The 25,633-nt window shown below is 35.3% G+C and overlaps 1 protein-coding gene across 1 annotated transcript; it reads left to right on the forward strand.

The window, feature by feature from the left end:
• Window positions 1-509: 509 nt before the first annotated feature.
• PolrMT (mitochondrial RNA polymerase) lies at window positions 510-25,246 on the forward strand. Its single transcript, XM_019042534.2, has 23 exons — window positions 510-779; window positions 2,069-2,191; window positions 2,820-3,225; window positions 4,062-4,179; window positions 5,559-5,705; window positions 6,599-6,763; window positions 7,591-7,758; window positions 9,093-9,245; window positions 11,037-11,311; window positions 12,108-12,270; window positions 12,862-12,983; window positions 13,315-13,530; window positions 15,019-15,145; window positions 15,982-16,203; window positions 16,828-16,989; window positions 17,426-17,539; window positions 17,672-17,917; window positions 19,068-19,227; window positions 20,364-20,470; window positions 21,007-21,179; window positions 22,296-22,467; window positions 23,136-23,227; window positions 23,960-25,246. The coding sequence occupies exons 1-23, from the start codon at window positions 647-649 to the stop codon at window positions 24,084-24,086; spliced, it is 3,891 nt and encodes a 1,296-aa protein (XP_018898079.2). The 5' UTR covers window positions 510-646; the 3' UTR covers window positions 24,087-25,246.
• The last annotated feature ends 387 nt before the right edge of the window (window positions 25,247-25,633 follow it).

Raw genomic sequence — 25,633 nt, forward strand, 5'->3', positions numbered from 1 at the left:
CCAAATTTTATCGACGGCACAAAGAAAATTTAGTAAAATTTTCGGACAGGTTCGAAAAATTTCTCTGTAAAAAAATAAAATGGCAGCGGCAATTTTTAAACGTCGCATGACGTTTGTTTTGTGATACTTTGGCCGGAATGTGACGATAAAGAAGGTCGCCCCCCCCCCCTCCCCTCAGGAAAATAATCTAGCTACGTAATCAAGAGCTAAATCTAATAGAATGTAAGTTGTAGAATTTTTGGCGTCATTCATAGTAATTTCATTTCAAACTATTAACTCTTTCTTTCTATTTAGTTCCTTATCCTCCTTCTTTTTTTCTCTCTACATATTTCCTTTGATAATAGAGGGAATAATACCCCCCCCCCTCCCTTGCGCGGTAAAGGGGCCGACTCTTTAAATTTCCCGCGGTTGTGATGCCTCCGTTTCCAGCGCTAGTGTCGTGGTCAGTATCATCAGTTTGAAGTGGTGTCTGTACTCTTCTTGTAAGTCTGTTCTATGAATAACATTGACATAACCTCAAAATTTCCATCAAAACACCCTTCTTTTCGAACTCGTGCGGTGATAGGAAAGCAATTAAAAATGTCCAGTCTCTATATTTCAGTGTTTTTCTGTTCTTTTAGTTGATGTCTAGTAATTCAGTCGCGCCATGCATCGACTCGTGGGCCATACGTGCGGCAAAGTGGCCAATAGTTTTCCTGTTTCTCATTTTTACCCTAAGCAAAGTCCCAATCAAGCATGTTTCTTCTGCAAGCAGAGGCACACGCAGCTCCTGGCTGCAGGTAATTCGGATTAAAGTTTTTAATTTAATTCCATATCAAAACTCCCTTTTCCAAAGTAATGATCTCGTTTTCTTATGAAGAGTAACGAATACCTATACCTCCCTCCTGATGAGCTCATTCATTGGTTCCATCGTCCTTCGCAAAGCTTATGAATAAGGTTCATATCGACGGTGCAAGTCGGCAATCACATAACTCGGTTTGCAACACCGCAGACTTCCTGTCATGCTTTATTTTCTAAACGGAAAACTACTCAACAGCTGTTCCTTAAAACTGCCGTGATTTTTCTTCTCTGTGCGAAGAAAATTCTGCAAAAACTTCAAGGAATGATGTTAATTTGTTCTCCTTTAAAAAAATAACATAGAGGCGGAGATTTTTAGACACCGCAAATGAGTTATGTGATTGCCGACTTACACCGTCGATATGCATTGCCCAAATTTTTATTAAACTTTCACTTGACACAGATTAAATTTCATTTGGTCTGAGAGATGGACATTTGAAAACTAAAACTGTGCATGAAAATGGGTAGCTACTTGGTTGTGTCATCATATTTAACTTTCCTCTTACTTAATCCTCCATCCTGTCAATGGTGTTGTTTGAATTGGTGAAATGAAGTTGAAGCTTTAAGCAAAGTGGAATCTGGCTAGAACGCTTGAGCATCAATACCAACAGAAAAAAATCAACTGAGAGGTGATGAAAACGTAAAATGGCACTTTGTCCCAATTTTGTCATGTCCAGTGGGCGGATTATTGAAAGTTTAAGGCAGCCCGATAAGACATCGAATTGCGATACATTGTATGGTTCAGATAGGGCTGTCACAGTTTCAATAATCGGGCCGCAGATATGACTGAACTGTTCTTCAAACTTACCTAATTGAGATTACTGATTTAAATTAGCAAGTTTGGAAGTTCATTGACCCTTGACAATTTAAAATACGTCAAAAATTCATTCAATGCAACCTTAAAACTGTCAAAATCCAGTCAAAAACACTCAGCATTTAAAATAGGATGGATCATACTGTGGTGTTTTCATCTGTGTTGTAGTCCAACTGTGCGTTAGAGCGGACGTATCGTGTGTTGAGACAATAATGTCAATCTCTGATTATCGCTGAATCAGCACCACCCAACAGGTTAATACATGCTGTCAGATGGCACTACTGATGAGTGGTGACTTAAACAATACTTGACTTTTGTCTCAACGTGAGATGCGTTTGCTCTAACTACTATTTAACTGGACTGCTACAGTTATATCTTTGTTGTTGATGTTAATTTAAGTTTTCTATCTTCCAACAGTGCAAATTATTGACCGTAGATCATTGTCGACCATTGCAAGTAGTAATTTTGTGATTCTTAATAATGTCAATAAAACTAAGAAAACTCGCAAATTGAAGAAAAATTATTCGGAGCTACTTCAAGGTTTGTATCCCAATCTCTCTTTTTAACACAGTTTTTTTTCTCTCCTTCATATTAACATACTTAAAATTCTATCCACACCATGAGTGAACTTCATAATCACAGCCCTCTTTAGCTTCTCCACAAGATCAACTTTCACTGAATTAATACATGCATTTAAAAATTTGTTCAATTGTTTGTTTGACTAGGTGCATGACTAATAAACCATTATTTAGAAATGATGGCGTCTAATTTTGGGTGGATTGCATTTTTTATTGTTTGTCAAAGTAGTGGACACATTAACTCACTACGATGCTGTCAAGCTTAAATAGAATCACATCATCCGATAAATATAACCACGTTTTTCCATAGTTATGCCGCCTTAATTTCTCAAAATGTTGCAGAGATGTGTTTTCTTGTCTCTGTGTAACGCCCATTCCAAAAATAACTTCTCTTGTATTATGCTGGCACCGAACATCTTACAATTTTTCACTATTCAACTGATGTGTGTTGGTGTCGCTCATGTATTCAGCACCATTTTTCATCCTCGAAGCTGCTCAAAATGCTTACCTGAATTTTTTTTCTTCTATCGGTGCAGATTCAGCTTCAACACAAACTTAGTAACTAATGTTTGGTTTTTGGTTATTTTCAGTGAGCAACAATGACAGTAATATGACGAAGGTACGAATCAAGAACATGAAAGCCAGTCAACTTGATATTTTTACGCAAAATGAGGAACTTATGGCCGAAGAAAATGAAACGTTAAAAGAAGAGGAGTTCTTGAACAACAGTTTCACTGGAGCAGAATACTGTGATGATATGGACATGAAATTTGGAGGATATATACTTAACGAATCAGATGCTCTGAAGTATAAGAACTGCTCTAACTTGTCCGCAGAACACGCTTTTTGCGGTCTCCATCCAAGTGACCTATCACCAATAGGAGAGGCCACTGACGAATTTAAGCTGAACGAGCCATTAGATGGAAAAGGAAAATCGCCAAAAAAGAAAAAATCCCCCAAAAAGAAAAAGGACGTCTCAGACTCAGGATCCGCAAAGTAAGTTCTCTGTCCATTGGATTTTTCCAGTGAGAAGTCCTTGGGGAAAAAGGCCAGAAAAACGGGCTGAACTTTTTATTAATATTATAGTTAATATCACTATGTTGCAGATTATACACTCTATATTAACAGACTTTTTGAGATCTATGATCCCTATACTTTTTTTTAATTTAAGCTTTAATTGGTCTCCTGTTTTTTTTGTTTTTTTATTATTGGGTATTTCAGGATTTTGGTTCATCAAGCCTTCTTTTTCTTTACTGAATGCTGAGGGCAACTTAGATCAGACTTCGGTATCTAAATCAAAGTTTGCGCATCTCAAAGTGAAATTTGGCCATTGATGAAACTTAACTATGATCAGCTGTTGAAGAAGGAACTTTTAAAAGCTATTGGTTGTAAGTCTTCCACTCTGAAATGGAACTGTCATTGTTTATGGGCAGTTTCCTTAACATGATACACAGTAGTGGGGATATTATTGATGGTATGACTCAGATTACTGCCTCTAAATTTCTGGATCATGTGGAGACAGCCTTGCACAAAAAATTATGGGTAAAAAATATTGCTGGAAGTCCAAAATTTGTCCGCGTATTTCAAGAATCTGAAGCAATTGTTTACTAAATTTTTGTGCGCAAGATTCTTTTTACCTCTAAAAAATATTTTATTTATTGTATTGTTTGAATTAAAAATTGTCTCTTCGTTAAAGTCTGTTTTTTAATCATGTAGAACATCAAAAGACAAAGAAATCAGTTTTGTTTTTTGGTAGGAATTTATCAACCTTTCCTCCTGTTTCCTTTAAAATGATTTTTTTGCTATCTAAGAATTGGTTTTTTTATTTACAGGGAAAGTTCCAAAGTAAATACAGGATTAAGTAGTTTAATCACTAAGTATGAAAATTTAAGGAGAATAGAGAAAGAAAAACATTTCAACCGTAATGTGCTTTCTTTTATCGAAGTGTCGGTAAGTTGATTTACCATTTTCATGGTCGTAATTTATTTCTTTAATGAAAAAATATCACTTGCATTGTTCATTTTTATGGACCTCTTTTAGCAGTATGGAGCAATATTTCTTCGAGTGTCTCTAAAAAATCTTCATCCAAACAATCTAGTGCCCTATGAAGCAGGAATCAAAAATCAAATTTTTGGAGACTCTCACTGAAGACGTAGCATGTTCTCAGACCTTCTTGTATGATGTTAAAAACAATAAAGTGAGAGAACCTCAAACTCTTCAGAGAAAAGTCCTGTTAAAAATCCCTGCTGAATATTTAAGTCTTTAGTCCTGAGATCTGGTAATTTGCAGATTTTTTAAAAAAAATTCTGTCTTCAAAAATTAAAAAACTTGAGATAAAATTATTATTCAATCCCAGAATTACGTCCTATTTTCATTCAAATGTGGGTTAGAGAATGAATAGCAAACTTCTCCACCAGCAGGACTCTAGAGATTAAAAAAGGTTAGGGATGATGTAACCAAACTTTTTTCCAAAAATATTATTGCTTTGTGAATTAAAGAAGAAAGCCACTAATACAGAGACGTATTTAATGAACAGAAATTTGCTTTTTAAAGTTCTGCAAGTCAGGTGGCTTAGCCTCATCTGGAGAGAGAAAAGATGTAGAGATAGTGGTTTTTTTATGAACATGAATAAAATGAAATCTTTAAACATATGTTTTTCACTCTGACGAGTTGAAGTAATGTCATAACTATTCAGAAATAGTAATGGTTTAATATTTTAGTTTTTCCCTGCAAGATTACAGAAGCCTTAGTTTGCCAAATGATAGCTCGGTCTCAAAAGTGCCTCATTTGGTTAAGTCATTGCAAGAATTAAATAATTTTTTTTTTTATATATATATTTTTCACATATTTTCAAGAATGCATCAATCCTTAACTTACAGTAAGATCGCAGCATTCCCAAAGTATAGAATATGACGGAACTGACAATCTCTCTGTACATTTAGCAAACTTTTCAGTTTTATTCTAAGTCTGTACGCATGGAGTCTTGTAAGGCTTCCTCTACATACAGAGAGTACATAATCGCATCTAAATTTAGCAGGTCACAGTTTATATCAGGAGATGCATTTTTGCAAAATTTTCATCAATGTCTATTAACTGTATCTACTCACCAGAAATTTTAAGTTGTTCGCTCATTATTCTGCAAATTATTTCTAAGTATCTCTGAATTAGAAAAAAATAATGAAGAGACAATAATTTGTAACACAGCTTATCCGATGCAATTGAAAATAAAAAATATTTCAAGCTTCAGAAGAGCAACCTCTTTTTTGAAGAACCTTTTACTCACTTTTTGCTTTCCTTAGCCTCTTGTTACTCCTCCATTTTTTTTTCAGATGAGTTGTCAATACTTAAACAGAGCCTTGGAGACGTTGTCCTCGTATGTAAAATGTATGAAACTTGCAGGCAAAGACAGCAAGAAATTTATGAGATTGACAGACCCTAAAATCTTTTCAACCTTAGCTCATGGTTTTGCATTGAAGGTGAGTTATTATAATTGGGTACACGGATATGGGCGGTTATCAGCTAAAATGATGATGTGATGGGAACATTATCAGCTGGCTCCATTGCGTCTCCCAATCCTGGGACTGTTCGAATGGTAGCTAGAAAATATGTTTTTGAGAAGTTTCATGGAGGGTTCTTGGCCATAACTTTGGAGGAACAGGCTCATGATTATATTGTACTGCTTGTTCATGGTGCATGCAGCATTGCTGCATGCCATATGGAGTCAGGCAGGGGATTCATTACATCCCTGGTCACCTGCTCTGCATGAGACTTTGGTGCTTGTTTCGCAAAATAGGGCCACAGAATTGATAAGTCTCTTAATTGGTTTTTCTTAATTTTTTTTCCCATCATTATGTGCATTAGATGAGGTAGGAAAATGGAAGAAATTGAGGAAGAAAGAGTTATGATAGCAAAATTCAGCGAGTAACGAAGAAAACAAAATTGCTGTCTACGCAAGGAAGGGAAATAAATATTTAACAGGATAAGAATGACTAATGAGCATTGTCAAACCACTCCAATTGAAGAAAATGAAAATCCTGTTCGTCATTGGACTGCCAAAGCCTGGGCGCTCCGCATCTTCACAGTGAAGATTGAAAATGAAGTGGCTGCATGGCAACAGCCTGCGCTGCTATACTCTTTGCGTCCTCGCAGTGATTTCCTTCCTACCAAAACCACAAATTTTTCTCCTGTCTCAGGATGAAGAACTTTTGTCTTTAAATAAAAAGTAATACGTAATACTTACCCGCTAGTCACCAAGACAGATTTTCAAGGCATTTTATATTCATTCCAGCTGGTACATCAAATTTTTGGTTCCTAATTTTCTAATTTTAGTCATTTTGGTTCTCAACTTCAATATTTTCTCTTTTTTTAGCATAATTTTATCAGAGTGAAAGAAATTTTTAATCTCTTTTTGGCAACTGAGATTCTGCCCAGTCCACAACTGTTTGCATCCTGTTTTGACTGCATCGGTAGAATGCCTCGCACTCCAGAAACAGATTCCGAAATAGAAAATTTATTCAAATGGATGGAAAAAGAAGTAAGTGGCAATTTCCTTTTTGTAGCATTTATCTAACTTTTACCATAGACATTTTAGCTTAAGGTATGATTGGATAGGTCATAGCTTGAGGTGTGTCTATGAATCATCATCTAAAATGTGTATCAGATAATTTTACATCTGCTTTACTCTATGGTGGCAAAAGACTAGTTTAAATGAGTGTGAGAAGTATGTTTTGTGAAAGTCATAAAAGTTGTTGGAATTAAGAGCGTAATACCTTTTTTTAATTTTAAAAATTCAAAATGGCTATTTTTTATTTATTTACCTGACACATTTCTCCAAGAATAAACCATGACTTTATCAAAGTGGACTTGGATCTTAATTGTCTGACAGAAGCATAGATTAATGTGAGTAAATTATTTTAAGGATGTTTCAAACTTTGATTTTTACCGGATGTTTCAACAGATAACTGACCATGTTTTGGAAAGGAGAGTAATAGAATACAGTTAGGTTATACTTTGAGAAGGAGCCTATAATTAATTTACTCATTTCTTTATATTTAATAAGCATATTATTCATCAATGGTGAATCATTCAAACAGAGTATCTTGTTTGGGATATTCTCATTATATTTGATTTAAAGCCATACAAATCAACATCATTCCTTGAAGTTTTCACAGAATTTCCTTTGCTTAGAGAAGAAAAATCAATGAAGTTTTTAGGAATTAACATTATAAAGTCTTCACATTTTCAAAGAAGTATATATGACAGGAAGTCTTCAATGTCGCAAACTGAGATACAAGGTTTTGAAGTTTCACCATTGTTATCTTCTTTGAGTGACTCTGTTTTTTTCTTTCCTTCTTCCTGCAGGGATTAGCTGTGGATGACTTATTCACAAAAACCGAATACACTCATGATCAGCGACAAAGAGTTCTTGATGCTGTAAGACGACTGAAGCCTGACTTTGAACCAAAACAATCTGAGTTTTCACAAACTAACCTAGATTATTCATGTCCGTTGCTACAGCATTTAAATGAAGTGAGTATTTCTGTAGCTTTTTGTCCTGCAGCTCCTTAAAATTCAAATTGTCCTCATTTCAATTAAACTTCTCATATTTTCATCCATTTTTCTCACTTTCTTTTTACTTAATCACTGAATTTAACATTTCCATTACATTTTCCATTGGACAAGGTCTGAATCATGCCATCCCTTCTAAACTAATGAAGAGCAGCACTGAAAGAGAATTTGAAAATGATCAATTAAGCAAGATTTCAGCTGTAGAGATTAATGGGCCCGTTGCAAACTTTTGCTGGAACAAAAAGAAGATTTTTTCCTATCAGTAAATGTCTCAAAAGTCACGATGAGCGCACTGGCAAAGTTTGAAATGCTCTCCTAACCTCACAATCTGCGTAAGAAATCTGCGTTTTTTTTAGCTCCCTGCTTCAAAAACGATACTACGGCACAGGTGAACATTTCTTTAGAGGAGTCTTTCCATTTAACCCTTTCGCAATAGCAATACCCAACATAGCCGACGCTTCCGCACGCAAATCGCAATCGGGAGTACAAGGTCAAACACAGCAGATCTTTATCAAAGCGAAGAAAACGCTGGGTTGTTAACAAATGGTTAGAATCTCGTCCAGGCACATGTGTTTTGGCGGATTGGTATCAGCCATGTTTAATATTGTGTAGTATCCTAGTGCACAGGAGTTGGATAGAACGACACCTCTAAAGAAATGTACACCTGTGCCGTAGTATCATTTTTGAAGCAGGAGGCTAAAAAAAACGCAAATTTCTTACGCAGATTGTGAAGTTAGGAGTGCATTTTGAACTTTACCAATGTGCTCATTGTGATTTTTGAGACATTTACCGATAGAAACAACTCTTATTTTTGCTCTAGCAAAAGTTTGCAGCAGGTCCATTTGGATCAAGTGGGCATCATTGAACTAAGATTCATCCTCATCCAGCGTTTTAAGAAAGAACAAATCTATTTTACGTATGGCTTGGATTTAATTTTGTGGCAAGAATTTGAGTAATTCAATCCTTAGGCCATGTCGTCAAATAGTCAAGGCAAGGTCTTTTGAAGGGATAGTAACTTCTGTAAAGTGTTTTTGCAGATTGATGTTCTCAACCACTAAAGTTCGCAAAATTTGCATTTAACGGAAGGTTGAAAATGCGTGACTTTGGCATTTAATGAAGTTGTACAAGGTCTAAGCCTCAGCCCCAAAAAATCCACTGCTTTGTCTCCCAATTTTTCTAACATGGGTAATGAGCAATGGTAAACCACTGCGAGAAACTGTTTAAAAAGAAGTAGTGAGCTTTAGTGATAGTTAAAAAAATTACTGAATTCCACTAAAATCTGTATTATTTTGTAGGGTGCTAATACGTTCCGGTCGCCGGCAGAAGGATTGATTACACCAAAATCTTTGAAAAAATTAGCAGTAGAGCAGTTAAAAGCTGAATCAAGTGTGTCTGTCATCATCAAGTCAATAGAAGAAGTTGAAGAAACTCCTGAAATAATAAAATACGTAAGTTAAAGCAGGATCTAATCCTGCCTGTATTGAGGGGATGCATGTTGTTGTACGTTTGCTATTTTGTAAGACATAGAAGAAGAGTGGCACATTGCGGGGTTGAAGGATTCCATAACAATACTGGAAATGAAGCAGAAAAGGTGAAACGGGGCGCGTGCAGCTAACTGGGAAACAGCACAGTCTTAAATGAGAAATAGAGACAATATAGCCGAGTAACAGGAAAAATCCTAAAACTGAGTAGGAAAAATGTTGTCTCAGACACTGGCATACCATCCGATTGCTACTAGAGCACTTCATTCAAGAAAAGGAATCTGTTGATTTTATAGCACAGACCATTTTATTTGTGCTGAATCAAGCTCACCAAAAATATCAGATAGATAGTATTGTTAGGCGCCACTTTAAAACTGAAGCTAATTTTATTCTGTGCAAAAAATGATTTTTTCACGGAATATTTAATTTTCTGGGAAACGGGTGCATGATAGAGGAAGAGAAAGAACATTTTTGGATTCGGCAGTCAAAAATACAGTTCCCATGTATCTCATGCCTAAACAATTTCCCCACGTGTCTCTGATAACAAGCTTTTTTTTGGTCAAATGGCATAATTCACCCAAAAATCCTCATGTAAAACTGATTCATATTTTTACTCTGGAAAAACAGTGAAATCATCTCACCCATGTGTCTAATTGGGCTACTTCTACTTACTTGTTACCGCTAAAGCTAAGGAAGACCATAGTTGTCTCCATTGCCCACCAATTTTTCATGTAATTAAGTTTTCCAAAAACGCCATTAAAAAATAAAATAAAAATCTGGTGAGCGATGGAAAAAACTAGGGTCATTTTCAGCCTTAGCAGTATACAGGAAATAGAAGCTGGACACCTAGGTAAAATAATTTTCCTACCCTTCAGCACGTAAAGCAAACAAATCAGTTTTGAATGGGGGTACATAGGCGGATTATGCTACTTGACCAGAAAGAGCTCGGAGTCAGATACAAGAAAAACTTGTTTAGGTACCCAATACATGTGCTTGTGTTTATTTTTGGCTGCTGAATCCAGATATAATTTGGTTTTTCTCTTTCACGCACCAGTTTCCTGGAAGTTCTCATATTCCCTGGAAAAAAGTCCATCGTTCGAGGGAAATCATGATTTTCCCGAACATCAGTGAATACAAGGACAAAACTAAGGTCAGTTTTGAGCTTGTTGCAAATTATCACAAAGGAATCAACCCCTAGTTTTTCTGAAATAAAAGTATTTTGGAGGTCGGTTTTATTCATGTGACTGCAGATAATGCATAGCTTGGTCCAGGAAATCTGTTATGAATAAGTCTTAACGAAATTCTATCGGGGAAAGTGAACAAAGCTTGTCTTGTTATAAACTGATTCATGGCATTATCTACTCCAGAAATTACGTCTACCATCAAAATTTTTTTCTTCTATCTCTGACCTATACTATCTGCACTTCATGAATGGATCGAATTTAGCAGAACAGAACCAAACACAATTACAGTGTTGCCAAAATTGTACGATGTTTTCTTTGCTTTTAAGAAAATTGAGTGCATGGTATTTTGATGAAGTTATTGGAATAGTTTTCTTTTAAAATCGACAATATTTTGACAGAAGAACCGAAAGACTTTAAGCAGTTAGGTATTTTTGAGGTAAAGATTAAGTTGCATGAAGTTTACAACACTTTAACTGTGTTGCTTTCTTCTGACAAATTTAATCCAAATACACATTATGATTACAAAAATAACAATCCAATTCCATCCAACATTTTTGTTTACTTATTGTTTCAGAGAAAAATAGTGGCGCAATTGAAAGAAGGCTGGATGAAAAATATCAAGCGAGGGCTCCTGAGAGAAATATCAATGCTAGAATTAATCGAGAAAAGAATGCTGAAATCTCCTGCCACTCCCCAGTTGAATCTGTATCCATACCTCAGAGTTTTAGACTTACAGGCTTATGCAGACGTCGTATTACAAGAAGTAGAGAAACTCATGGAAGGATCAGAAATATTCAGCCAAACCCTAACCTACCTGTATAAAGATTTAGGAAATCAAGTTAAACTTAGGTTGGTACTTCTTACAATTTCACTTTAATTTCTTAAATAATTTCAAAAAGAGCTCAACTCTGAGAACTTCTGCCGTGACCTTTGCTATCATTTGTTTGGGCTCTTTGGTGATAATTTTTTACTATATATGGACCACTTCTTGCAATAAGAAACCACTATTTCTGGCTCACTATAGAAACAACGTATATGCCATCGGTTTCCATATGCAGAAAGGTGTTTTTACAGAAGAGCCAGAGATAGTGGTTCCTTATTGCAAAATGTAATCCATATTATTTTATTTAATGTTTATACTAAGGTGGCCCCCCAAAAAACTGAGTTTTAGCCTGTTTAGAGAAAACTATTAAGGGTAACTGAATATAGTCTGTAGGATCTCGTAGCTTATATCTATATCATTAGCCGTCTCATGAGCCCTTATTATGCTCATTTGTTTAAAAAGTCTCCTTTTTTTACAACGATTTTACATTTATGGCAATGTGTGAAAAAATCAATTCAAATAAAATTAAGCTCAAATTTTGGTTGGTTTCCTTCCAAAAAATCAATATAGATAAGATATCGAAACTCTGCAATGTAGACATGACTATTTTGCTAAACTTTATCTAGCTGATAAAATGATATCTCAATTTTGACTTTGTGGCCTTTCGAACCTTTTTCCTGTGACTGCTTTCACATTGTAAATACTATGTTGTAAATAAAAGTAACTATTTTTTTTTTTTTGAATGCTCACCGCTGGACATACTAAGTACTAACAAATGAATGTTTAATGTTACAACAAAAAATAACTTTATTTTTAACCCAGGTATCTAATCAAACAGAAGAAACAAGGACACATTTTAGAGAAACAGTTTCAGTTGTACAAATCATATTGTGATTGGTATCTAAATCCAGATGCATCTCTTGTCAACACGAGACAAAAATGGCAGCAGCTCGTTCATGATGCAGCCAATTCTGGACCTGATCTTGTAAGTTGCAATTTTTATTATCTAATCGGAGAATGAATGCATTTTTTCGTCCAATGGCATGGACTGACTTACCGCTTTTTCTTGATCCAGAAAAAAACATGGTTCATATAGTCTTAAACAAAGTTTAAATTTGATTTTTTTTAAATGCTTTGAAATTGCTTGATTTTTTCTCTTTTTTAATAACTGTCAGCAGTAAATTCTCACTCTAAAGAAATAGCAAAGTATTTTCAAAGAGAACCAAAATTTGATAACATGTTTTCACAAAATGGGGAGAAAAAAGAGCATTTAGAAAAAAACAACAAAAAAGGTCTTGAAAAGTCTTTAATTTTTAATTCTTGAGGCTGCACAAATCATGTGTAAAAATTTATATTACTTTACTTGTAGTGCACCAGACATTTTTTAGTGGAAGGTTTTGTGGTGACTTATCCTACTTTTTTTTGCTATTGATACAAATTTCAAGACCTGATTAAATTTCCTTTCCTTTCACCACATAAAAAGGACTTGAATGTAGGGAATATTCCATGAAAAACATTCTTTCTTTAATTTTCTATCACCTTTAACAGAAGTTTGATCATGAATTTTTTGTTTTAGATGGTTCCCGATCATCCATGGAGTAGCGCTATTTCCATCAGTATTGGACGCCTTCTTTACAATGTGATCACAAAAGATATCAAGATCAATGTTAACATATTGAAAGGATCAAAAGGACCTCTGTAAGTATATTCGCTGCTAAAAAAAAAAAAATTTCTTGAGTCTCTTTCCCATTATTAAGTTCTGGATGCTTTTTTCAAATTTTCAAAATATTATGGTAACAGCCACCTCCTTTCAAATGATTCCATGAATTCGTATAACCCCATAGCAGTAAGCCAATATTGTGAAGACGCCCATAATCTGGTGGAAGTTGTTAGGAGGGTGAAGAATTAAGTCTAGAGAAGACTGATTTTCTTAATTTTCTGCATGCCCTCAGAATATGACTGAATTAACTTAGATCCTGCTAGTCTGTCGGAAGTCTCTAACTCATGTATTTTTCCTTGCCCTCTGCAGGCGAGTAGAACCTGCTTTTTTCGTTCTATTTCGTACTCATGGGATTCGAGCTCACCAAGAAATAAAGCCACATCCAATTCTCTCTCGCTTGGTTAAGTTAGCACGTCCAGAAGAGCTCAGATTTGATACGTCACTAGTACCTATGCTTTCACCACCAATACCTTGGACAACTGTTCACAAAGGAGGCTATATCCTTGCAAAATCTACATTGATAAGGTAATTTCCTTTTCATCTGCACTAAAAATCATGTTTCCATTGAACCAGAAATTTTTGTTTTCTGGTTTGGTGTGTTCAAAAATAAAGTGTAATATGTTGAGGAGCTCAAAACAATGCCTTCCTACAAAATAATTTTAAGCGTTCCAGTAAGGCTCGCTTTTTGAAATCACTCGGATGTACCATAGTATAGCACACCGATCAACCAATGCTATTCAACGGGCTGTCCAAATATTTTTTTCCTTGGATCTGTTTTTTTGTCTCTGAACCGTTATACTGTCAAGCTCTGATGATCTTTTACGAAAAAACCGAATGAACTGCTAATTGGAAATCCTTGAGAACATTTTTATGTCAAAACCGTATTATTTTATTTGACAGAAACCTCAAATAAGTTTTTCCACGCTTGGAGGACTCAAATCTAGAAGCTTCTTTCCCGCCAAAACTTTTTAGCCTTTAAGCATCTTGCGCTGTAAGTGCAATCTGTGATGAGCCTTGTGACTCATTATACCAAGTGCTAACCTTGGCCCCTGCAGAAATCCACTGAAACCACAGCAGTTATCTCCCGATATCGCTTTGGGTGTCCGGTTTCGAGCAAGGCAATAAAAGACGGTGAGGCGAAGGTCGCCTCGCCGCCGTCGAACCTTATCTTTCATGCCCGATTAACCATTCACTGTCATGCCAGGATCCACCAAATTTTCACAAAAATTGTTTTCCGTCTATGTAGCAAGTGTTTCCTTACTCTCTGTTAAAATGCAAATAAAAAGAGACCTTATTTGTACAAATCAGCCGAATAAGAGAGAAGTTACAGTACAGCTCGAAATCAAAAGAGATTAACTTAATGCGATTTCGATGCATGGCAGTTCGCCCAAATCACGGTCGTGCGTAAATGCCGCATATCAGCTTAAAATCAAGATAATTGGACGGAATCTTTAAAATTAATTTATATTCAACGTTCATGAATCAATATTTTCTCGCAAATTTAGCAAAAAGTACCAATTGATACAAGTAGCAAAGACGTGAAAATAGTAGGTATGTGTCCAACATTTCAGTTATTTGGCACGCTTTCCCAACATTTTCATGTTGGATTTTTCCTCTTGTTTTTTTTTATCTTCCAAAGCTGCGGAACCAAAAACTTACCTATTGTTCTGCTCTTGTGAATGATGGTAAGACATTTTTTGAAATAACGAAAATTCTTCAATGAAAATTTGATTTCATTTCCAGACAGCAAAAAAATTGAATCGCCCTCTGAAAGAAACACAACATAAATTATTAATTCAGATGCAATCAGCGGTATAATTTGTTAGGCAACTTCACAGTTGTAACGAGGCTCTTATACACAACTCGGAGGTACATCATCCAATAAACTCATAATTTTATGCAATAATTTAAAGACTTATAACCAATATAGTTATGCTGATGGTGAAACTGTAAAAATGTGTATCTCGGTTGTGGCTCTCATCTATGCATCTCTAATCGCTCAAATATTTTTAGAGTACCACTGGGACATGATTCTGATCAATGTAATCGCAAACTCCAAGAAACTCCTCTGGTTAACATGTATCCTTCCTTGGACTCTCTCAATCAACTTGGTTCAGTTCCTTGGATCATTAATAAACCCGTAAGTATTGTTTAACTCAAGAGTAAAAAAAGTAGAATTTTATCTATCCATTTCTTCTTGCTTTCAGAAATCGTGTTTACTGGTATTATATGAACCTGTATTTTCACAATGTTTAGGATTATCCATTCAGACTGAAATATTCTATGAACTAGGCTCATGTTTTGTCTATTATTAATACAAGAAATCTTAGAAGTTAGGATTCGAAAAGAATTTGCTCAAATGGATCGAATTCAGCAGGAGGTAACCAATGCCCATACTAGCATATTTGATTCTGCTCATTTTCTCATCTTAAAATTATTAATTTTAGAGGAAAGTGGCTGTGCCAATTTTATTATCGCACCTACATTTATGTTCAGTCCTTTTTAAAGCAAAAAAGAAATAGAGTAATTTTGAAAACCCTATAATTGCGTTGGTTTTCACCTGCTAAGTTTGATCTAGATTAAATGGCACAACTATGTCCATTCAAGCAAAACTAGATGTATATTGGTGGATATTTTAAGGGATTGGGGTTTGCTTGTAGCTTTTAAAAACAGGAATTTTTGCTTGATGTTCCATTTAAGAAAGTTAGACTTCTTTTAAAGACTTCTCTCCTTACAATGCGTAAACGCACTCTTTCTTCAACCATATTCTTGGACAAGCAGTAAATTTTTTTGGAGATAATCATTTGTTTAATCACTTATTGAAAATGGTATGTTACTAAAAAAAGAAAAAAAAAAACCTCCACTGAAGCCCACCAATTATATTGTATATTAAATGGTTGTGTTCACTGTTGATGCTCATGACTCCTCTTATACACTGAACAATATTTTAATGTGATTTTCTTTACTTGCTTTTAGATTCTTGATTTAATAATTAAAGTATTTAATGCTGGTGGTTCACATAAACTAAGTATTGCGCAGCCTCCGTCTTCATGTCAGGCACCTGACCCATTGTCAGCAACTGCAACAAAATTTGAACGATTCAAGGCTTCGAGGGAGAAGCAGAGCATAGCCCGTAGACGTGCAGAATTGCACAGTTTAAGATGTGATGCACTCTATCGACTATCTTTAGCTAATCATGTAAGTAAAACACAATACCTGTAAGACCATTAATAAGTAATCAAAGAGTCACCCTGTAAACAACAACCATGTATTTTTTCAGACCTTAATAAAAAAATGATTTTGTGGCAGATGTCTATCTTTAAGTAGGCTTTTAGAGAATTTTTGAATCCACTAAAACTCATTCAATCCAATCACCAACAATATCTTTGATAAAGCGTTTTAAAAAGCAACCCATAAGTAAAAAATGAAGCAGTTGCAAAGAATTTTTGCAGGGTTGTAGGATATTTTTTATCGGGTAAAATTTCGTGAAAAAACCAAAAAGATGATTAAGAAGTTTGGAAACTTATTTTGATGTAGCTAGGCAATGCCTGAAGCCAGATTCAGCAAATGTCATTTTCCGCGCTTGGCTACTTGAACAGAGCTCGCTAAAAATATTCTTCAAACTCATTCAATTTTTGGCATTTTCAAAACTGGGTTTCTTTCCTATTTAGGGTAAAAAAGTATTTGTCAAAATTCCTAGAAGCCTAGTTCACTCTGTACTTAAAGAGATTGTATTGTAAAGAAATTGGCACCACTGACCCATTCTTTTTAAAAATTATTTAATGCCACTAACTTTCATCAATATTTTCGTGATTTTTTTAGTACCGAGACAAAATATTTTGGTTGCCTCATAATATGGATTTTCGAGGAAGAGTTTATCCTGTAGCGCCTTTGTTGAATCATCTCGGTGCAGATATGGCAAGAGCAATGCTGTACTTTGCAAAAGGTGAACCGCTAGGCCCGAAAGGCCTCGACTGGTTGAAGGTCAGTCTTTTCCCTGTCTTGTACTTTTTTTTGCATGCTCCTTGATAGGACTAGTTTAGTTTCCCAATTATTACAGCGGTAAATCATCAAATTACTTGAGAAACTTTTATGTACTGGCGGTTCCAAAATTGAAAACTAGTCAGGACCAGAGGTTCTATTCCAATGAAAAACAATTTTTGAATTAAGGCAACTGATCCTTATCAATCTTGAATCTACCTATAAATTGATTTTGATCACTCTGATTTCTGTTCTTTCAAAAGAAGCAAATTGTTAATTACTTCAGAAAAGTCGAATCTTCTCTCAAAACTCTCCTAATCTTTGATTCTTTAAGTTTGAAAATATATCTGTATTTCTTCATTTCTCGGATCAAATCCATAATAATAATCCTCTCTTTACCAATAATAATTCTCATTTCCTGTTTTTTCTCTTTTTTTAGATTCACTGTATTAATTTAACTGGTTTAAAGAAGCGGAGTCCCATGCAAGATAGATTGGACTATGCTAATGAAATTCTAGATGATATCATCGATTCTGCAGACAAACCATTCGATGTAAGTCAAATTGTCCATCCGTCGCACTACACAATTTTCATGTGCTTTCTATTTGAAATAGACTAACTAGATATTATCGAAATTGTAGTCAATGTTTTAATTTTGTCCTAATTTTTGGTCATGCTATTCTAGGGTAAAAAGTGGTGGCAGGAATCTGAAAAGCCCTGGCAGACTTTAGCTTGCTGCATGACGATACGTGATGCTATAAATTCTGGAGATCCGGAAAATTTCAATTGTCATTTTCCTGTTCATCAAGATGGCTCATGTAATGGTCTTCAACATTACGCTGCTCTTGGTCGAGACCTTGCGGGTGGTATCAGCGTCAATTTGACTCCCAGCAACGAGCCACAGGATGTTTACAGTTGTGTCGCAACTCTGGTATGAAATTTTTGCTTTAATACAGGCAACATTTGTTTCAAATTCAACAAATGTGAGCTGAATGAATAAGAAAGAAAAAAAAACTCAAATTCTTAAAATAAATGAAGTAAACATTGACGTTTTTCGGGACCCCGAGGCCCCTTTTGCAAGGCTAAAATTTCGGCCATTTCAATTTCTGACTTTTAAATTCAGCTGGATTTTCAGCTTAGAAGGAGGAACTGCAAGGTCTTGAAATGCGTTGGCACCTCTTCTGACTTATTTTGTGAATTTGAGTTGTTAATCTCCCGATTCTCTTTTCTTTCTTCTTGATCTCTTCTTTGTTACTTCACCAGGTAAGCAAGCAGGATGTGTCACATCCATGACAAAAGTTCAAAACCGCCTAACTTCATTGTGATGTCTCAAAATTTCTGCTCCTATTTTATTTTTTCGAGGAAAAACAAGTCAATTTCATAGCTTAAAATTTGTACAGACCATTCTGCCTATTGAGAAGCAAAACCGCAGAGCAGTTTTCGAAAAAATACGGTGACTATTTTTCCAACAAAAGAATTAAGTATGATAGGAAGTTTACAACCATTACAAACGGAGGTATATGGCTTCACACTTACAATTAGCCATCAAAAAATCGCTTTTTTCAATACAACATCAAAAAGGTAATTTCCTCGTTTTCACAGTTAAAGCTAAAATGTAACAATCCTTAATTGCTTCAATAATTTTAAAGAATATTAAGGATCATTATCGACCTTTTTACACGAAGCAGAGGATTTCTTGAATCAAATTTTGCTCTCAGACTTAATTAAGAAGTCAGTTTTTGCAAAACCGCATTTTTGTACTTACTCCTCTCTTTAGTATGCGGCAGGGTGGCTAATCTGAAGAATTCATCATTGTCTGAACTGGCATTTTGTTGCCTTTTTGGCTGTGTATCTGGCTGACTACCCTTCAAACTTACCCACATTTACTTCAAGATAATATAAACCTACCCACGTTGGATGTAGGCAGGGAAGTTGGTCAGTGATGGGTTATTGCTGAATGCCAATGCTGAGTGGCAAAAAAGACCTGGCTTCAAGTCCCTTGGTCCCCGAGGTGTCAAGTTTCAAATGATGTTACTATATCAAGACGTCTTCTATAAGTAAATGTATTTTTATCTCACCAGGTTGAAGGACTGAGGCAGAAAGATGCAGAAGCAGGGGTAGATATTGCAATAAAACTGGATGGTTTCATCAGGCGGAAAGTGATCAAACAAACTGTAATGACAACCGTATATGGAGTCACTCGGTATGGTGCTCGTCTTCAAATCGCAAAACAATTGAAAGGTATGAGATCTCCTAAGCACTGCACAGTAAAATTCCATCAACCGAATGTATTAGGACCAGATCTCATTCGGATACTTAAATATCCAAATAATCAATTTTTGTGGAATCCGCTCCACGTACCACTGGAAAATTCACTGTTCTATAGATATGAAGTATAGTAAATGTATCAAAAGGGTGTAAGTGAAAACTTTTTTAGTGTTGAAACAACAAGTAAAGCGTTTTTAAGGGTATTGTCATCTGACTTTCCCATGACCATTCTCTTACGTAGATTAACTAGGATACAACAATCTAATGATCATCTAGGATCTGACGTAAACTTAGATTTCTGAAAGGGTCCAAGTGAAAGTGAAGTTCTATGAAAAGTCTCAACAACTTTGTACAATTTCTGAATCTTTATGCTGTCCCAGACTGATTCAGGTAATCAGAGGTCTGTATGACCGGAGCCCAAATACTTAGAGTTTTACTGCACAAAAAAATTTTTGTTTTGATCTTTTAGCATTTATTGTTCTACAATTTCAATTCTCATCATATATGTAGGGGCACTGGGTAGGTTATCTAGTAACTCATCAAACTCATGAACACTACAACTACATCTACAATCCTATGGACTTATTACTAATATCCAGATTCAATTCATAAGGGAGCAGTTAGGGTTTTATGTTCTTAGTGAATCAATTGTTCCTTTTCCACAAAGTCTACTTGAATTAAATTGGCCACCACATTAATCTGCGTGCTTAAAAATGAAATAATTTTTTCTGAGTTCTGATGTTTATTTTCAAGCATAGAATGTATTGAGGAAGAAAGGAAATTTTTATTACAACAAAGCCTTTTGTGCCAAACATTCATAATTTTTCACTGGCCCATTTGATCTTTGTCAAGCGCAATTTTTCCTCAAATAGAGGATTTAAATCCACCGATTCTTATGCAAACTTCAAACAGTGGTTTCTCACCCATAATATGATTTTTAAATCCAATATTTTAAACAAGTTCAACGTGAAATTTTAAAGTGATAGCATATTTTGTGGTGCTTTTATGACAGGGTTTTTCCCTGTCTTTTAGTCCGTTTTTTTTGGTTCACCTTTCTCCCTGTTATTTCCTCTTATTAATGTTGATCTTTGCATTTGATATTCCTCCAGATATTGATGAATTTCCAAATGATGATGTGTGGAAAGCCTCAAACTATCTTGTTGCCAAGACTTTTCTGAGCCTTCAGGAGATGTTTACTTCAACAAAAGAAATTCAGGTATTTAGCTTATTTTACATTACGTCAACTCTGATCAAATGAAGAATATAATGTCTTTAATTGTATAATTAATCACTGGCAATAAGAAAAAAGTAACGTGTGCGGAATTTAAATCCTGGAGCAACATCATTGCTGTTGCAAAGCTAATAAAATTAAGAATCAAGAAGAAAAACTAGAAAACTTATTTTAATAAAAGGTTTCATTTTATTACGGGGTCCATTGGTCTTTTCTTGTGCTTGTCTAATGTAAAACGTATTGACTTTATTAATCAAGTCCAGCTAATCAAGATGCAATAAAGTTTCAGCAATTACCGCACCAGATCTGTTCAGTAGAAAAGAATCTATACATTTTGAGAATTTCAAACAAATTGTAGTTTTTTCATATTTTAGAATTTTTCCAAATTCTTCCTCATATATTTTCATATATTAGCCTTCTTCCTTGTATATTTTTGCTGTCATTTTTGAACCTAGATCTTTTTCATATTCGTTTAAGTATGAATTACAATTGCCGCTTCTGAAACTGGCTTATTTTTTCAGGATTGGTTTACCCAGTGCGCAAGAATGATAGCCCAAAGTGGACAACTTATCGAATGGGTCACTCCTCTCGGCCTTCCAATCGTTCAGCCTTACGTTCGACCAGAAGGCTCTGCCATTAAAATAGCCCAAAGCTTGAACCATCATGTGCCTCCTTTTCTGATGAAATATTTCTCGTAAGCCTCCCTACTAATTTTATTTTCTGTTCAGTCCCTGTCACTGAAAATTTTCGTGTCGGAAAAATATAGGACCCTCCTAAATATTCACACCAAAAAAACAAATACACCATACCAATATGAGAGATATTGTTTTTACCCTGAATAATTATATCCCAATTTATTCCCAATAATCAATATGCCAGTGCACTCTGGTTCCTATTTCATGGAATGCTTGGCTCATCTTCGCGCGTTTTGAGTTTTCAAGATCTTTTTTGAGTGACTGAGCCCATAGTAAAGGCTGTCCAATACCTTAAGGAAGCTTCAGTGTCACATAATCGGAACTTGCTTGAATGTACAAATATACATACAGGACATACATAAGTCAAAATTGAACAGTTTTTTTCGTTGATTTTACTGTCATCTTATTAATGCCTGGCACTTGTTCATCCAACAACAAGTAGCGTTGGCTTATGCTGTGGCTTGCACTTACACGTGAAACAGAGAATTTTTTAAGTTAGAGGCCAAAAAGTGGGGAAATCCTATAGAATATCATGAAAAAATAGAACTGGGACAGTATCAGAACATAAGAAAAAAAGGCGTTCTCAAGAGACTCTCTCAAAATTTTCTGGAGGAGGGCCCCAAAAAACCCTCTTTCAACAGAAGGGGAAAGGTTGAGTCTGTACATGTAGCCAGGACACTGTTCTACAGAGAGCAAATAATTTCTCCTGAAAATCGTCGATTAGGAGATGAAAGGACAAGAAAATAGTTAACTGCTGAGAGTCCTACTCACTATAAGTTATGCCTCTGTTTTTTCCCATTATCTATCTGAAGTTATTAATGAACTCGCCATTAATGAATAGCCAAATAATTCCATTATGAAAAATCGAAGAACCAATCGAATTTTGTAACTTAATCAAAACAACAAGTAGAACATTTTTTCAGAGCTCTGTAGCGATACAGTCACCAACTCATGACCCAAGTGGTAACTTGTTTTAAAAAAATACCCTGTAAGCAATGAAGTTTTGTTGTGATTCAATGAGGAGTCAGGTATTCATATCATTAAGTCAAGCTTGATCTTTCATCTCTTCTCTGATGAAAAAAATTGATCCAACTTTTTATGTTCTTACATCATAGACGGCCACATGTGATGCAGCAGAAGAATGCATTTCCTCCAAATTTCATCCACTCACTCGACTCGAGTCACATGATGCTGACAGCTCTCCACAGTGAGCAAAAACACATTACTTTTGTGTCTGTTCATGATTGCTATTGGACTCATCCCAGCTCAATATCTATCATGAATGAGGTAAGTTCCCAGGCAATCGTTAAATCCTCGAATCTCTGGCTGAATAATCTGCCTCTGTGTGGAGCCTTAATTTATTTGGCGTGCTCTAAAGAAGGTTTAAATTTGGATGTAAATGTTTTAGATATCTTTCTAGAAGTCATCAATTTTTTAGCTGCTAACGTTATTTTGCTGATAATAAAAAAAAAATGACCAAGTAAATAACAAAGTCAGTAAGTTTTATTTCAATGTTAAAAGAAAGTGTTTTTTTTTTGGCTTATTCTATATCACTTAATTAGTTAATTAAACAGTGATGCACTTGAGGAATGTTCAGTCGAATCTCGCTTTTACTCTTTTTGTATTATGTGAACTCAAAGTTTAGTTTCATGTAGGAACATTGTTCAAAGTAGGAGCTGGAGTACATATGTAATGTTAATCCAACCGTTTTATAATTTTTATTTTCGAACCAATACTTGTTAAAAGGAAACACATACCTTTTTCAATATGCTCAACACAGGTGAAAAAATTGTATGCGTTTTTGGCTCTTTCTTAAATGAATATTTTCCCTTTTCCATAAGGGAGGGTTCATTTTAACCCTTGGCTTGAACATCAAAATTTGTGTATTTATGGAAAATATTTTGTAGATAAGCCAGAGTCACTGACCACTGTCACTCAATTTTATTCTGTTACAGATATGTAGAGATCAATTTGTGAACCTTCATAGTCTACCAATTTTAGAGGATTTATCCAAGTTCCTTGTTCAAAGATATGGATTTGTTGACGAGTAAGTTAATTTCGTTTAATCATCTCCCTTATTTTGGCTTCACCTTGAGCTAAACCTTCTGTGATCTTTCATTGGGCCACAATTGATGAATGGAGAGTGAAGCAAAACGGTCACATCTATACTGCGATGTTTCAACATTTTATCTTCTATTTGATTTTTTCTGCAGGAAACGAAGCAACGTTTTTGCTCAAAATTCTGTGGGATTAAACTTCATTTGGGACCTTTCCCTCCTTTCAGATTTGAAGTTTATTTATGAAACATTGAAAGTGACACAATTGTATCTCTTTAAATGTTTCAGTGCCTCCCTTATCACCATCTGGAACCCCATTCTTGTGCCTCTTCAGTAAAAGGAAACTATATTCTAGATAATTGAATGGGAAGAAAACATGTTTAAAAGATGCAAATAATCCCAAGTCCGAACAATAATTTCTCAAGCTCTCGTCCTTAGTTGAAGCGCCTATTTCGAATAGGTGCTAACTCGGGGAAAAATAATTTAGGAGACAAGGAAAACCACACAGGAGGCGGAAAAGGATTACTTCCCATTAAAAACTCAATTTCGAAAAAAGTACCATTAGTACTACTTATTAGGCACCTTTTTGAAATAAATGCTACAATCGTCTTGGCAATTTCAAACTTCATGAATATTCATGCAGTTCTGAAAGCTTGAAAGTTTTAAGTTCTTTATAAATCTCCAACACAAAAATTTCTCCAACTGTCATTTCTTTTTTACAGGGACTTGGTTGGAGAAGACAGCAAAGCTGAGAATCGAAAAGTTTTCAATGAAACTCTGCGAAGTGTACCGCCCAAAGGAGACTTAGATATAAACCAAGTGAAAGATTCAGTTTATTTCTTTAGTTAGTTTGTGTTTTCAGTTATTTTATTTTACTTGCAGCCTAGCTGAATGAGGTCTAAATGTGATCAAAATCCCTTTGAATGCACTAATGCACAAAGGGTTACAAGTTGAAATTAGTACCTAATGTTCTATGTACAATACCATTAAAAATATTGATTGGTTTGTGCAATTAGTTGCAACTTGTGAAAAAGACTATCCTAAGATTTACCTTGGGCTCTAAATGTAATTCTCCAAGGAGATAGAGGAAAAAATCCTATTACCCATGTGTATTTCATCTCACTTGCTATCACACTGGTGTGAAGACCAAGCAATTAACCCCTTGCCGAAGTTTACAATGTTCCAGTTGGCAAGATTTACCTTGGGCTCTAAATGTAATTCTCCAAGGAGATAGAGGAAAAAATCCTATTCCCCATGTGTATTTCATCTCACTTGCTATCATACTGGTGTGAAGACCAAGCAACTAACCCCTCGCCGAAGTTTACAATGTTCCAGTTGGCCCCATATTCAATGCATTTCAGATTTATTTTACTATTTATCCAACTTCTCGGCTCAAAATTCCACAATTGAAGAGAGACTCTCTAGGAACGTTTCTTCCATTCTTACTTATACATAGGTACCCTATGTACTTAACAATAATAATGCATTATGTAAGGAGTATTCTCTCAGTACATTCCGAGTCGAAGTCTAAATGCATTTTTTTGTTGCTGGTACTGAGTTTCATGTATGTCAAATGCAACATGTTCCTTGCTCCATTCTCTTTTTGTATCTTAATCTTACGACTATCAATCATAAATTTTGAATAATGGTGTGACCACTAGGAGATGTTAATTCTACATGAAGCCAGTGCGTCACTTTCCGTGAAATTTTTTCTTTTATCATTTTTATCAATTCTGCGGCAAGCGTAATTCTGCGTATGATCACGTGCACAGTTTATAAGCAAGGAACAATTGCCAGTGCTTACTTTCTACTGCATGTGGCTCAACGGAATAGTACGCCAGTAGTTAGCCTGCTCCGGCAGCCCCTTATTTGTGAATTCCCTCAGTCTCCGGCCAACGGACATTGGTTGAAACCATGAATTTTTCTGGTGCTTTCTTTAAAAAAATGTGATCCCTGTGAACTTTGAATAACCGACTGTTTATTCAAATAAATCTTTTGTACTGGTTTGATTTTTAGTTATCGATTTTCCTTGTCCTATCATTATGCCCCTGGGTATTTTGTCAGAAGGAAGTCTTCAGATTTCAATGCGTTTTTGTTGACTGAGCCTTAGGACTCAAAGTCTTTAGCAGAAAAAGTCTCAAACCGTCAACTGTGTGCAGCATATCAATGGCCAAAGTGTGAAACCCTGTATCTCCTTTGTGGAGTTAAAAAATGTCTATTCCTATTTTATTTTTTGGAGGGGGACCAACCCAACTTTATTGTTTGAAATTTGTACAGAATATTCTGGTGACATAGAGGAAAAATCAAGGAAATTTTCAAGAAATTACATTCACTAGTTTTCCACAGAAAAAATAAAGTATGACAGGAAGTCTGCAAGGTGGCAAAGCGGAGATACG

The sequence above is a fragment of the Bemisia tabaci genome, chromosome 5 (genome assembly GCF_918797505.1).
Source record: "Bemisia tabaci chromosome 5, PGI_BMITA_v3".
NCBI lineage: Eukaryota > Metazoa > Arthropoda > Insecta > Hemiptera > Aleyrodidae > Bemisia > Bemisia tabaci.

Coding starts and splice junctions, on each gene's coding strand:
- PolrMT (XM_019042534.2), top strand. CDS start 647: ATGCATCGACTCGTGGGCCATACGTGCGGCAAAGTGGCCAATAGTTTT. Junction 7,759..9,092: donor TGCTACAGCATTTAAATGAA/GTGAGTATTTCT, acceptor ATTATTTTGTAG/GGTGCTAATACGTTCCGGTC. Junction 16,990..17,425: donor AAGGCCTCGACTGGTTGAAG/GTCAGTCTTTTC, acceptor CTCTTTTTTTAG/ATTCACTGTATTAATTTAAC.